Below are 15,445 nucleotides of genomic sequence, written 5' to 3'. Positions count from 1 at the left end.
TTCTTCCCTCTATTGACCCATCAATTCTTCCCATCGATTGACCCAACGATTCTTCCCACAGGTATGTATCTCGTTTTCTCTGTTCTTTTATTTTTCTGCGATTTCAAAGCCTCGGTCGGAGACCTTTACAGTCACCTCCTTTATCTTTATAGTTAGTGGTTCTATCTTAGTTTCTTTCCATTTTCGTTTTAGATTATTATTTTGTGTTTTCGACACTACTGGATTGTGAAAACTGAAATGTGAATATTTCGTTTTTAAATTTTTGTAGCTGTGAATATTCTGCAAGTAGCTGTGAATATTGTTGTTAATTTTTGGCCGTCCCTGTTCGTTTACTTCTGCTTAAGTTGATATTGGTTGATTGTTCGTTTGCTTCAGCTTCAGCTTCTGCTTCTGCTTCTGCTTCCGTGATGTTGATATATTGATTTTATGAATGGTGTTGGCCATTTCAGTTTTCTGTGATGTTGATATAATGGTTGGCCGTTTAACTGAATTTGTGAGAATTAGTTATTAGTTATTGTTGAATTGAACTTGTTGAGTTCTAAGATAAGACAGGATGAAGTATTGTGTGCAGTAGCATGAAATCAGAATTTTGTTATAGAAATGAATTGAAACTTTAATTATGGTAGTAATTAGTAATCTTGTTGAAAGAATTTTCCACTGATATCTTATAAATTATGCCAGGTCCTTAAAATGTCTTCACATGATAGTAGTACTCCAAGTAGTGATCCTTCAACGGCCTAATCATCTCAACCTTCAATTTTCATGTCAAGTGGTAGTAGAGGAAGAACAGATTTGGCATGGGGTCATTGTAGAGAAGCTCCTGAACTTAGTGTTGGATGTAAAAAAACTAAATTAGTATGTTTATATTGTGCTAAAGTATTTACGGGTGGTGGCATTAATCGATTTAAGCAACACTTAGCTGGAGCTAAAGGAGAAGTTGAACAATGTCGCAAATGTCCTCCTGATGTTCGACATCAAATGCTTTTGAACCTTAAAGGAAATGTTGAAACAAAAAAAAGAGTTAGAGAAATGCAAGCAGATTTCAATCCATTTAATGCACAACAAAGAGAGCATGAAGAGATGATGATTAGGCAATTAGAAGATGATGGTGATGATGATGATGAGGAGGAGGATGATGAGGATGTCAATACTAAAAAACATATGTTACCACCGAAGGTTGCAAAAAAGAAAAAGATTCAAAGCACCAGCACTGTAAAACAATCAACTACAAGTTATGGAAAGCAGAAGAAATCTGCAACATTAGGGACATATTTCATGCCGAGAACAACTCCTGGTGCTCAAAAGTCTCTTCAGAATTGTTGGCAAAGGAAAGAAGCAGTTGAACGGTGTGATCTTGCTTTAGCGAAATGGATGTTTGATGCATGTGTGCCATTTAATGCTGTTAACTCTGTGTATTATCAGCATGCCATAGATGCTGTAACAACCATGGGTCCTGGTTATAAAGGATCAAATTTGCATGCTATCCGTGGTTATTACTTGGCAAAAGCGGTTGATGAAGTGAAGATTTATGTTGAGAGTTATCGAGAGATTTGGAAGAAGACTGGTTACACATTAATGGCTGATGGATGGACTGATCAGAAGAGGAGGACTTTAATTAACTTCTTAGTATATTGTCCTAAAGGAACAGTTTTTTTGAAAACCGTGGATGTATCAGATGTCTCAAAGACTGCTAGATTGTTGTATCAGTTGTTTAGAGAGGTTGTTTTATATGTTGGGGTAGAAAACATTGTGCATATGGTGACTGATAATGCTGCAAATTATGTTGCTGCTGGCAGGTTATTGATGGAAGAATTTCCTTCAATATTGTGGTCTCCTTGTGCTGCTCATTGCATCAACCTCATACTCCAGGACATTGGTAAATTGCAGTCAGTTTGTTGTGTTGTTGAGCATGCTTCTGGTATCACAAAGTACATTTATAATCATTATTATCCATTGTATTTGATGAGGAAGTTCACTAGAGGAAAAGAAATACTTCGTCCAGCTCCTACTCGTTTTACCACCAATTTCATTGCATTGCAAAGCATTTTAGCTCATAAAGATGAGTTGAGAGCTATGGTGACATCTAGGGAATGGGTCTCATCTGCTTATGCTAAAGATATCAAAGGAAAAAATTTTGTTGACAGTGTGCTAGACTCTTTATTTTGGGAAGAATGTGTAATAATTGTGCGAATGAGTGAACCTTTAGTTCGAGTTCTACGATTGGTTGATGGTGATGATAGACCTTCGATGGGATATTTGTATGATGCTATTCATCATGCAAAAGAAGAAATGATGAGGAGATTTCAAAAGAGAAAGCCTAGAGTGAAACCTTTCATAGACATTATCAATAATCGGTGGGATGGACAATTTTATAGAAATCTTTTTGCAGCGGCATTTTGGTTGAATCCTCGATTTCAATATGATGCAAATATAATGGATAAACATATGAGAACCATTTCTGGACTTCTAGATGTTCTTGAGAAGTATGCACATGGAAATCTACCATTGCAAAGTAAGATTACAAGTGAGATGAAGTTTTTTAGGAATGCTGAACATGACTTTGGCCGAGCGTCTGCAATAAATAATCGCACCCTTATGCCTCCAGGTATATAATTTTTATATTTAAAAATATTATTTGACATAGTCTTTCACAATTGACATAGTTTTACATTACTTATTATTTTTTTGTATAGATGAATGGTGGATGACATATGGAACCAGCGCTCCAAATCTACAACAATTGGCTATACGAGTGTTAAGTCAAACTTGTAGTTCTTCGGGATGTGAGAGAAATTGGAGTATGTTTGAACATATTCATTCCAAGAAGAGAAATAGATTGGAGCACCAAAGGCTTAATGACCTTGTTTACGTCCACTGCAATCTAAGATTGAAGCAAAAGTATTTTTCTTTTCTCTAATTCCTTAAATATTATTTTATCTTGTTTAGTAGCATTATTAATACTTATATTGTGTTTACCTTCACTTTTAATATATAGGAATTATTGGAAAGGAAGAAATTATGATCCAATTAATGTTGAGACAATTTTTGACATTGAAAATTGGGTAGTCGAAGATGACCCATCAATCTTAACAACGGAAGAAGTAGAGAGTTTTCACCAAGCTCTATCAACTATGACCATACAAGATACTTTAGATGATGGTAATTAATGATTGATTATTTAGTGATAAATATTATTTAAAATAAAGTATTGTTTAACACATAATATTTATTTGTTAATTATGTTTGAAATGTAGATGTCATAAATGTTAATGAGATTGAAGATGATTGTGATGATGAAGTTTCAAAGGAGCATGTTGATGATTTATTAGGTGTTGACAAGATTGGCTCATTTCCATCGACATTTGATCCAAATTTTGCTGCCATAGACACAGAAGAACTTAATGTGTTCATTCAACAAAAGTGAATGTGTTGTTGATTTAGAATTTATATTGTTGGATGTTTTGTTTAAAATATTTTAGAATTTAATTTATGTTGTTGGATGTTTTGTTTAAAATATTTTAGAATTTTATATTTGGTTTGTGTTTTGGATATTGAATTAAATTTATGTTGTTGGTTTAAAATTTAAATTTGGTTTATGTAAGTGTTGTATTGTAAATTTGTAACTAGTTAGGTGTTTTATATATGTGGTTTTTTTTTTGGGTTGACCCGGGTCAACCCGGGTGACCCATCTGACCCGTGACCCGATCATTGGACCGGGTCGATGACCGGGTCGGGTTTTAAAACTATGATATATCCTGTTTGACATCCATTGTTTTTCACTGTTATGTTGTGTCGTGTTGGGTCGAGTTTATTGTGTTGTTCCATGTTTTGAAACTCATCAATATGACTAGCAAAACTTTGAAGGCTAAAGTTAGCAAAACTTTGGGATTGTGATAACGGTTAGTTTTCAAAGTGTTTTTTACTCGGAAATAAATTAAAATAATATATATTTTTTATTTTTAAATTTTTATTTTTTAATATTAGTACATTAAAATGATTTGAAAATATAAAAAAATATTAATTTGAAAAAAATAAAAAAAATAATTTTTTAAAAGCATTTTTAAAACATAAAAACAAAAAGGCTCAAAGAATAGTGGTTATAGTGTCTTGATATAGCATGTGCCTTAAGAAATTATAGACTAGTTTGATTGGCGAAAAGTCTAGAACGATAGTTCGAAGGGCAAACATAAATTTTGCTTTGATAAATTATAACTTTTTTATTTGAGCATTTAATTAGCGTAATTCTTATCAATTCAAAAAATTTAGCCTGTCAAAGGCTAAATGAGCCTGTTTTAAAGATCAAGATCTATTTTGAATACCTATTTTTAGGTTTTTTTATGATCTGGATCTTTAAACCACCTTTGATTGTTTAGATTTTATGTTTTTTTTATTTAAACCATGATTATCTAGAGCAGAGTATTTAAACTCTTGCTTTGGGATTTGAAATTTAGTTATCAATTCCAAGAATACTCAAACTTTTCAGTTTTCCTGATAGTCTATTACCATGTTTTATTTTTAGTTTTATTTTTATGTGAATAAACCTTGCTCCTTCACTATATGATGCATCAAGTGGCATTAGAGCAAGATTAACATGACTAATGGATCGTAGTGATAAAACCTATCCTAATGATATTGATCAAGGGATACAAGCCATTAGGGACACTGAGAAGGATCTTCAAAAGTCTTAAAAGATATAGACAATAACACCTAGAGGTCTAAAATAAAGGTTTGGTCAAGTAGAGAGGACATTCAAGGATATAACAAATTGATTTAATTGGATGTTTGCAAATCATGTTAACATAGATGAGACCAATGTTGGGGTAATAGAAGGATATTTGTCTCGCAATGCACCTGGCATTAGATATGTACCTACATAATCGATCCCTCTTGTGGAGAATTTTAGTAGATAAGCAATTAGAGGTGAATATGTTATGGATAAGGTGGCGAAGATGGAGAGAGACGTGATATATTTAACTATTATTATAATAATTTTTATTTAAAAATTGACATAGTCCCTTTTAATAATGATTTGGGAATAAAAGATTTCATAAAGTAGCTTGTTAATTGCAATATGGTGATGAAGTATGTAAGGATTTTAGAAGAAGAGATGGTATAAATGGATGCAATTAGACTAAAAATAGAGGCTTTTCTTGGTGAATTAGGGTTTAAGATGATTTGGTCATACAAAGTAGACCACATCTCGCATCCTAGTTTTGAATAAGACAATTGTTGAGGGACCAGTTTTTACCCTTGACTTTTAATTATTACATGTTTTATAAATATCAAAAGCGTACTCAGGATCAAATACATTGTTTACTTTATGCATGTCATAGAGAATAACTATTTACTAGAGGCTAATGTCTAGATAATTATTAAGTATTTGGATGGTTTGACACCTTTTATTAGAGATAAAAATAAGCATATAGATACATTGCAAACTTTTGATGCGCAAAACATAACATTGAAAGTAGAGATATTGATATAGTGATAGTTGGTATTGCTGCTGAGATGTTAAATAACTATATGCTAAAAGTATTATATACCAAGTGAGCTATTAGTAATAGATTATTTTATTTAATTATTGATAATGATAGTTGTAAGAATATAATTCAGATAATATATATATATAAATTAATCTTAACCATTAAATCTCATTGAAAACCATTAAAATTGGGTGGACTAAGGTTGTTGAACTAGGGTGACTGAGAGATGTAAAGTTTTATTTTTTATTAGGAAATATAAGGATGAAACCAATTATGATGTATTAGATATAGATGTATATAATGTATAATTTTAGTTGGAATTGAAAGTATGATATAGTTGCTAAGCATATAGATAGATAGAATTTGTATATTTTTTATATAAAAAAATATGTTAATTATATGTTAATGCCATTGAAGGGAAAATTCAAATCAAAGCTTTTAAAGTAGAGGGGGATACTTTCTTGACTATAACCTATTTAAATAAGGAATTAGTTGTTGATGTAAAGGAGACAAAAAAAAACTCATATATTAATTGTAATGTAACTGATGGTCGAAAAAAAAAAGCAAGTATTTAATATTTTTGAGATAGTAAAACCTCTATTAATAGAATTCAAAGAAATCATGCTAGATCAGTTAACTAATGAGACATACAATATCATATTGATTTGGTGCTTAGAGGTAGTTTATCATACTTTCCATATGATATAATGAGCCCTTAAAACAGGAAAACAATTAGGGAGAAGGTGAAAGAGTTATTGAAAAAAGGAGATTTTTAAAAAAATGACAGAATTTGGTAAAAACTTTAGGAGAATGACATGTGTTTGAAAAGTATTTGGAAAATAGCACAGTTTAAACACAACCGTGTTTTTCAATATTGAATTTGTAGACAATTGTTATTAGAAATAACAATTGAGCACAACTGCATTTTCTAATACCAATTCTATACACAACCACTATTGAGAATAACGGTTATGTAATGATGTTTTCTTTTTTGTAAAATAATTAATATTATCAAAAGTCAACTCAAAATTTTAAAAGATCGAATGGCCAAAGAGATAAGATGATATGGCAGGAGAGAGAAATGATGAAAGATAAAAAAAGAAAAAGAAAAAATGGGTCACCGGGGGCATTGAGGATCCATTTTTGACACACGCGGTATTGTTAGAAAGATCTTAACGAAACAATTCTAACTACATCTTGAAAGACCACTAAACGAGGTCGTAATTAACTTTAAATTAACCCCGAACAAAACACTTAAAAAAATCCATGTTTGGTGGTCTTTCAAGGTGTGATTAGAGTCTTCTCGTTGAGATTTTTTTAATTACCAAGTGTGTTGAAAACAGAGCTATGGTGTGTCCCCGGTGACCTATTTTTTCTTGGCTATTAGATCTTAATTTTCATTTCTTGGCCATTGGATCTTCATAAAAATCTAGATTTACTTCTATAGTTGTTAATTACTGTGATTGAGAAATGACTTTTGAAATAACCGTTATTTTTAATAGCAGTTGTGTTCAAACTGTGCTATTTTTCAAATATTTTTTTAGCATGTGTTATTTTTTCAAAACTTTTATTACACTGTGTTAGAATTATAAAATACCAAAAAAAGAGCAAATTTGAAAAAGTATAATTTCATGTACAATTTCAACATTGCTAACACCCAAGAAAAATGGAAATTGGTGAATATATGTCGATATTCATGCTATACATAAGATCATGATAGACTAATGATTTTTTTTTAATCATTATTTAAATGATATGTTGGATTAAATGCATAGGTCTTAGTTATTTTTCAAGATTTAACTATGTAGTTAGCACCATCATATTTGTATTCGATCAAGGGATGAATATAAATCAATTGTCAAGAAGAAATATAGGTTATTTGAGTGATTACTGATGTTGTTTGGCTTTTCTAACACATCCAACACATTCTTATAACTAATGGACTAGGTTTGATGTTCTTTCATTAATGATGTTATTTAGCCTTTCTAATGCTCCCAGCACATTCTTATAACTAATGACCTTGGTTTGATGTTCTTTCATTAATAAGTTGGTGATTGTATACTTTAATGATATTTTGATTTATAATCAAACAAAAAAAGAACACATCATTCATTTGAGACATGTGTTGGATGTGCTAATATAGAATAAGTTGTATATGAATTTAAATAAGCTTATTTTTATGATTGATATATTGTATTTTCTAGGATATATTGTTAGTGTGGAGGGCATCAATGTTGATAAGGAGAAGGTTAGAGTAATTTATGATTGGTCAATCTCTAAAAATATAAGTGAAACACTAGGTTTTGATGGTAGATAACTTTTTATAAGAGGTTTATTAATATTTTTAGTAGCATAATTGACTAAATTACTAAGTGTATGAAGAAAGCAAATCTTAACTAGGGTGAGAGGCTAAAAAGAGTTGTGCTTTATTTAAAAATAATTTTAGCACTACTCAAGTGCTAGTTATTCTTGACTTTGACAAGTTGTTTGAAGTGGAATGTGATGTGTGTAAAGTTAGCATTGAAGTTATTTTATATTGAGAGAAAAACGCTAATTGCATATTTACTATGAGTGATACAAAATTGAAATGGTCAACTTATGATAAGGATTTTTTTATTTGTTTATTCAAACTATTAGATATTGAAAGCCATACCTTATCAACAAAAATTTCATATGATTAATGGTAGAGTATGCCTTTAATTGATGTAGATGCATGTATTTATTTAGATCATGAGTCATGAAAGTTCTTGAATAGTCATAGACAAAATGATAAAAACATGTATAGTAGATGAATATCTTCTTGCAAAGATTTCCAATAAAGATTCCCAATAAAGATGGTGTAAAAACTAAAGGTTTAGAATGATGTTACTAATTCTTTAAATAAAATAGTTGTATTATCAGTGACTTTGTAGGGTAATATCATTTTCTTTGACTATTTAAGGGAATTGCATGTGTAAGATGAAAAGCTTCAAGATATTTGAAGTAGTGTTAAAAAAAACAGTCTGCTGATGAATGTCATATACATGAGAGATTTCTAATACGTGAAAATTAGATGTGTATCATACACTCTTCATTATAAGAGAAAGTGATTAAATATTTGTATATTGGTGGTTTGGTAGGACATTAAGGTTGATTAAAGATCCTTGATGTTGTTATTAACATGTATTTTTAGCCATCTTTGAAAAGGGATATGGGTAAATGTACAACATTGTTACATTTGTCAGACTTTCATAGGATAAACTCATAATATAGGTATATAAATACCCTTAGCTATTCTTAAAAATATTTAGGAAGACTTGCCTATAGATTTTGTTTTAAGACTATCCTATACCTAACAAGGACTCAATTATACTTTTATTATTGTTGATTGATTTTTTAAGATGGATTATTTTATTCTATGCAAGAAAACTTTGGATGCTATAAATATTGTCATACTATTGTTATAGAAGTTGTGAGATTGCTTGGAGTATCAAAGTGTGTCACTTCTGACATGGATAATAAATTCTTTAGCTTCTTTTAGGGGATTTTATAGAGGATTTATGATTCTTCTCTAAACTTTAGCAATACAATGCATTTGTAGACAGATAAGCAAACTAAGTCTACCTAAAAATTTAAGCAATATGAATAAAAGTATATGTGAGACAAAGTCTACTAACAAAAATTTAAGCAAAATGATTAGAAGTATATGTGAAAACAAAAACAAACTACGATATATTCTTGGCACAAGATGAGTTCACTTATAATAGTGGCAACATAGTGCACATATAAGTCTCTATTTGAGTTTGTGTGCATGCAAAGTCCAAGACACGTTTTAGATTTAACTTTTATTGTAAGGTTCTAGGTTACAGTTTTATTGTAGAAAAATTATTGAGTAAATACAAACTACTAAGATAAAAGGTTAGGATGAAGTTCAAGAAGAAAAATGCCAAGTAAAAAGCCATTGTAGATAAACACCATAAGAGCAAAATGTTTAATAAAGGTGATGTCATGATGCTATTTTTTTATAAAGAGACGTTTCAATTGGAACTTACATGTAGCTTTAATCAAATAAATATTACCCTTATTAAATTTTGAAGAAAATCAATGACAATGCTTATATGTTTAACTTGACTCATAGTATAAGTATTTTTAAAATCTTTAATGTGTCAAATATTTATTATTATTATAAAGTAGATGCTCAATTGTATCCAAAACTTTGTTTTCACTCAAGTTCGAGTCTTTTGTATGTAGAGGAGACGACATGGAGAATATGATTGAAGAGTTCATGAACTAGCTTAATAGATAAAATTCTAAAAAGGTAGCTTGGAAAGGCAAACATGCACTATTAATTTAATAGACTATAAATTTTGATCAAAGTGTTCTATTATCACAAATAGTTTCCAAAAGATTATTCAAATTCTTAAATAGTGAAAAAATATCCAAAGCTATCTAAGAATATTTTAATGTCAAACTTACTTTGAAGACCTATTTTTATGTTTTTTTATGATTCAAATCTTTAGCAATACTCCATATTGATCATATTTTGAGAATTTAACTTTCCTAATTATCTTCTCCTTTTATTCTAGTATTACTTTTGGATTATATGTTATTTTATTTTATTTTATGCTTAGCTCATGATTGACTAAGACAAACTATTTAAACTCATGTTTTTGGATATAGAACTCAATTATTAGTTCTAGAAATATTTAAACTTCTATGTTTTATATAATCTATTATTTTGTTTGTTTTTTAGAGTTTCTTTTTAATCAATCTCATTACTTAGCTATATGTCATGTTGTGTGTCAAATACAGAGGAATTATAATTTAAATATAGGTATTTAGGGTTTCTATTTTTTTGTTTAATATATTTATTATTTTGTAGACTTGGGACCAAGTATTATTTTCTAGATTATTTCTAATGAGATAGTGACATAATATTAGAACCTTTTCCCTAAGAATAATCATCAAGGGCTCAAAAAAATCAAAATTGTTTTGATAAGTTTGATTCTTGATGTTTGATTAAAATGGTTGATTGTTTTTCATGGAAATTGGTTTAGTGTTTAATTTGTTTTTCATCGATTAGTATTTTAATTATTAAGGATTACTTTTATTTAGTTTGTGAACCAATATGAATGTACTAAATGTTCAATATGATGACCTTTACATTTTGATTTAAACTAGTCATTGCACCTTTAATTGTGAAAGTTAATCTGTATTTTAGAAAGGTACTTTAAATATTATAGAGATTTCTATATGCAATTTAGAATGGTTAATTCACTTTTGTTTTAGAGATTCTTGTATATAATTGAGTTGCATTTGTATTGTATTTTCTTAACGCTAAAAGAGTTATGGAATGAATCATTTAAATTTTTTTTGTATAATATTAAAAAATAAAAGGTTTTAGATATATGGATATGACTTTTCTAAAAGCTACATAAACACTAAACAAAGTAGTTTTTGTAAGAAAGTTATTATTAAAGATCGTATTTTGTTAATCTAGTTGTTTATACCTCATTATACGGTGTTTTTTTCTATAATTTGTTTGTTTGTAATTTCTTTAATTTGATTATTGTGATATTTTGAATCATAATATATATAACTCGTGCTAATACACATAATTTTTTATATGATGACCTATGCTAATTAATGTGATTAACTCTAAAAATGTTATTCTTGATTTATGGGTGTGTGCATGCAATTAATAACTTTACACGTGTGAGAAAAGTGGTATTAGATCTCACACCAATGCAAAATGATTTGCTTAAACTTCAATGCATTTAACATCAAATTTCTATGTTTATAATTTGAATTTTTTTGTTACTTTTACTAAATATATTTTATACGACACTTATTCAATCCGAGAGAGTATGTACTTTCTGATGCTCATAAGAGTGAACTATAAAGTTGTTATTTTAATGGTGTTAGAAAGTAGTGAGTGAAGTGTATGGTGTCAAGAGTGTTTGTGTAAATGATTTAATATGTTTTCTAAAATATTTCTCTTAATATTTTTTTCTTTGAAAAAAATTACATTAATATTTTTTATATATTTTTTGAGATAATTTTAATATACAAATATAAAAAAAAAATATTTTTAATATATTTTCAATTAAAACATACTTTTATAAAAACACCATGTATTTTATTACCAAACAGATACTTACTGGACATGCTATATATATATATATATATATATATATATATATATATATATATATATATATATATATATATATATTTTAACTCTTAGAGATTGGTCTAAAAAATGCAATATATAATTAATTCTTTTGGGCTAGATTAATACCGTTTCACTTTGCCTCTTTATTTTCTTAAAAAAACAAGCATTTTCAAGAGTTTTGCTAGTCATATTAAAAAAAAACTATTTTCAAGATTTTTACTAGCCATATTAAACTTTATCATGTTTTTTTGTTATTAACACCCTCTATTGTTATTTTTTTTATTTTCCAATCTTAAAAAAACATTTCAAAACATTTTTTTCAAAAAAAGATAAAAAAGATTTATGATATAATAAGCGTTTGACCTCATTTTTATTTATTTTTTTAGATGTTTTTAAAAGTATTTTTAATTTGAAAAAAATATTAAATTGATGTTTTTTAAAGATTTTGATGGACTAATATCTTTAATTCACTTTTAAATAAAAAATTATTTTAAAAAATATCCTACATCACAGTCTTAAACACGATACTAAAAAATTTAATTAAAAAATTAATAGCAACACCAAAAATATTGGGTCACATGATGGGAATCCTCATGTTGCCCATCACGCCCAACTCTTAACCAAAAGCAATTTTTTGTGTCTTAATTTGGATCACCAATTATGCATATTATACTTTTTAAAAAATTTATCTGAAGCAAAATTTTTATTCTTTTATCTTATTTGGCTAACAACTAGTATCATCTTCATTGTTGACGGGGCTGGATTCCAAGCACAATTAATAGAGGTTTTTTTTTTTTACCCTTTCTTTTCTAGTCCATTTAATTTTCTTATTCATATTTATTTACACCATTGTCATATTAAATAAAAATTACTCATAGTTTAAGTTTATGTATTATTTTATATTATAATAGTGATTATTTTTAAAAATAGTTTTATTTAGAAATATATTAAAATCATATTTTATTATATTTTTTAATAAAATGATTTAAAAATATTTAAAACAATTTTTTTTATATGAAATACCATTTCAACGACATCACAAAACGTTAAGAATGCACGTGAAGAGAACTATAGATGTAGTGGATTCACCAAATCCACGCTCATCCATTGTTTAATTTTCCTTTTGCATTGGAAAACACAAAGGAAAAGGCAATGAAAAAAGAAAGAAAAAATTGAAAAGACAAATATATCGACAACTATAGATGTGGTGTTCATTTTGCCTTCTCCTATATTTCGAATAAAATGAAAGATGGGGCAGTTTGCGTCATTCGTAGTTTTCAGATTTCTTTATAAAATTTATAAAAAATTACTTTATTTTTCCTTCGAAATTCTACAACCAATAATATTTTTAAATAAAAACAAGAAATCTTTCTCTTTCTATTTTTGAATTTCTTGAAAAAGAAACAATAAATCACAGCAATTGTTAGTACTAATAACATCTAACAATACTATTGATTAAAAACAAAAAGATGAAAAGACTTTTTTTTTTACTTCCTCTTATGTCAAGAAAGAAAACAAAATATTTCCTTGTCTTTACAACTACAAGCATTAACTATCTAATAATAGTGTTTTGTGTTTTCTTATTTTTTTATAATTTATTAAGCAAGTTTTAAATCCAAAACAAACATAAAGAATTGAAGAATTATGGTATCAATGTCCTCAATCTCACATAACACAACATCGATACTGTCATAATCTATTTTTAAGTTTTCCCCTCAAATTTATCATTCTCCTTTTATTAATAATACTAATAATAACAAAAGACTAGCAACTTCACAAAAGCAGGCTAAGAAGGGTTTCAAATATATAAATGAATTAAGCTGGAGTTTTGGACAAAATTAAGAGTTCAATCATATCCTAATGTACCCAAGACTAAAGAGACAATGCAGATTCAATGTTAAATTAAATTATTATTGGATGAATTTGTATAAAAAATAAGTCTAGAGACTTAATTAGATTTTTAATAGGTCAATTTGATTTAATTATGGGCCAAATTAAAGGTTTAATTATGTTTAAAAATTAATTTAGATCAAATTAAAATATTTAATTAGGTGCAAGGACGTAATTATATTTTAATGGGTTACATTAAATTTATCAGGGACTTGATTTGTGAAAAATTAAGTTTAGAAGCCCAATTTGAACTTAATCAAGAAGATTGGAATTTTAGAGTATTAAACTTAATTTTTACGAAGTCAATTAATTGAAATCAACTATAAAATTGCAAGGAAATCAAAGTTTAAGGTCAATTAAAGGTCAAATTGAAGAAATTCACAACCAAAAACCTTTTTGAAAAAGACGCTAAACTTTGAGAACTCAATTTGGTTGAAAACAGTGGTGAAATTGAAGAAAATTGCAAATGGTAAGGCGCTGAACTTTAGGGTTGATATTTGAGTTTGACAAGAGTAAAATCACATAAAATTAAAAGTTTGAAGCCAATTAGGATGCAATTAAAAGAAATCAAAAGACAAAGGACAAAATTGAATTTTAGTCAAATCTCAAATAAAAACCCTGAGGGTGTCAAAATGACACCGTTTCATTTAAATGAAACGGTATGTTTTGACCAAAATAAGTTGTTTTGGTATAAAACGATGTCGTTTCGACCAATACAACAAAAAAGAGTCTTAGACGACTTGTCGTCTGATCAATGTTCATCATCTTCAACATTTTGTACTCGAAAAGTTGCTTAGATAACTACTTTTCAAATGCATTTAATACCTTATTTCTTCACCAAATAAGACAAACAAGACATCCTCTCATGACCCGACACTGTACTACACCCCAACATGATTTCTATCGGTTGGTCGCTTCTTAACTGCCACAACGCCGCCCCAAAAAGGTTGATTTGATCAGCCTTTATAGTCAAATTTTGTAGCTTGTGATGATGACTTTTGGCCAATAGTTGGGAATAATGTAGGTTAACCATGACACATTTTTTTAATTAAGTTATCACAATCCCATGACATGAATCACGAGTTTAGCATGTTAACCCGGTTGACTTAATTTTTTCTTTTTCTTAATTTGTTTTTCATTTTTATCCTTTAATATTGAGTTAATTGGAAATTAGATTTCATGACTTGTTTTGTTTGCTTTATATTATGTTATTTCGGCTTCATAACTTGGGAATAATACTTAAAGGGTTAACCCAAGTAGACTCAAGTCTATTTTTGTATTATATTTTTAATTGATTATATTTTTTTTAATTTAATTATTCAACAATGAGCTGATTAGAAATTGAGCTTTATGATCCATTTTTATTTACTTTTTATGGGGATATTTTGGTCTTTTGATTAAGGTCACTAGTTTTCGTATTTTAACCATAGTTAAATCGAGTGGTTTTTTTATTTTTTTCTACGAGGTCATCTCAATCTCATGACCCGGGTCATAGGATCTTCAACATTGGATTTTCTCTTTATTGGGCTGTTCCCGTCTTATGATCCAAGTCACGGGTTTAACGAGTAAACCCATTTGACTCAGTTTATTATTTTCTTTTTTTATTGATTTTTTTTCCTGATTCATCATTTAATATTATGTTTGATTGAGAATTAGGCTCCATGATTTATTTGGGTTATCTTTTTATTAGGTTATCTCGACATCATACTCGAGAATAGTGCTTAAGGAGTTAACTTAAGTTGACTTGATTTATTTTTTTGTATCATTTTTTTAATTAAATGTTTACAGATTGCATCATTAAACATTGGATCTAACAAGGATGATTTTTTCAAAAAGCTTTATAATTTGTTTTTATTTGCTCTCTATGGGGTTATTTTAGTCTCATGATTAAAATCGCAAATTTGATAGGTTAACATGT

The 15,445-nt window shown here is 28.4% G+C and overlaps 1 protein-coding gene across 1 annotated transcript; it reads left to right on the top strand.

The window, feature by feature from the left end:
• Positions 1-1,080: 1,080 nt before the first annotated feature.
• On the top strand, positions 1,081-3,424 carry LOC133702769 (uncharacterized). The gene is made up of 4 exons (XM_062127089.1): positions 1,081-2,605; positions 2,694-2,798; positions 3,067-3,159; positions 3,255-3,424. Exons 1-4 carry the CDS (start codon positions 1,081-1,083, stop codon positions 3,422-3,424), a joined length of 1,893 nt encoding a protein of 630 aa, XP_061983073.1.
• Positions 3,425-15,445: the final 12,021 nt, after the last annotated feature.

Source organism: Populus nigra, chromosome 9 (genome assembly GCF_951802175.1).
Source record: "Populus nigra chromosome 9, ddPopNigr1.1, whole genome shotgun sequence".
In the NCBI taxonomy this organism is placed as follows: domain Eukaryota; kingdom Viridiplantae; phylum Streptophyta; class Magnoliopsida; order Malpighiales; family Salicaceae; genus Populus; species Populus nigra.
This window is presented reverse-complemented; position numbering and strand designations above follow the sequence as displayed.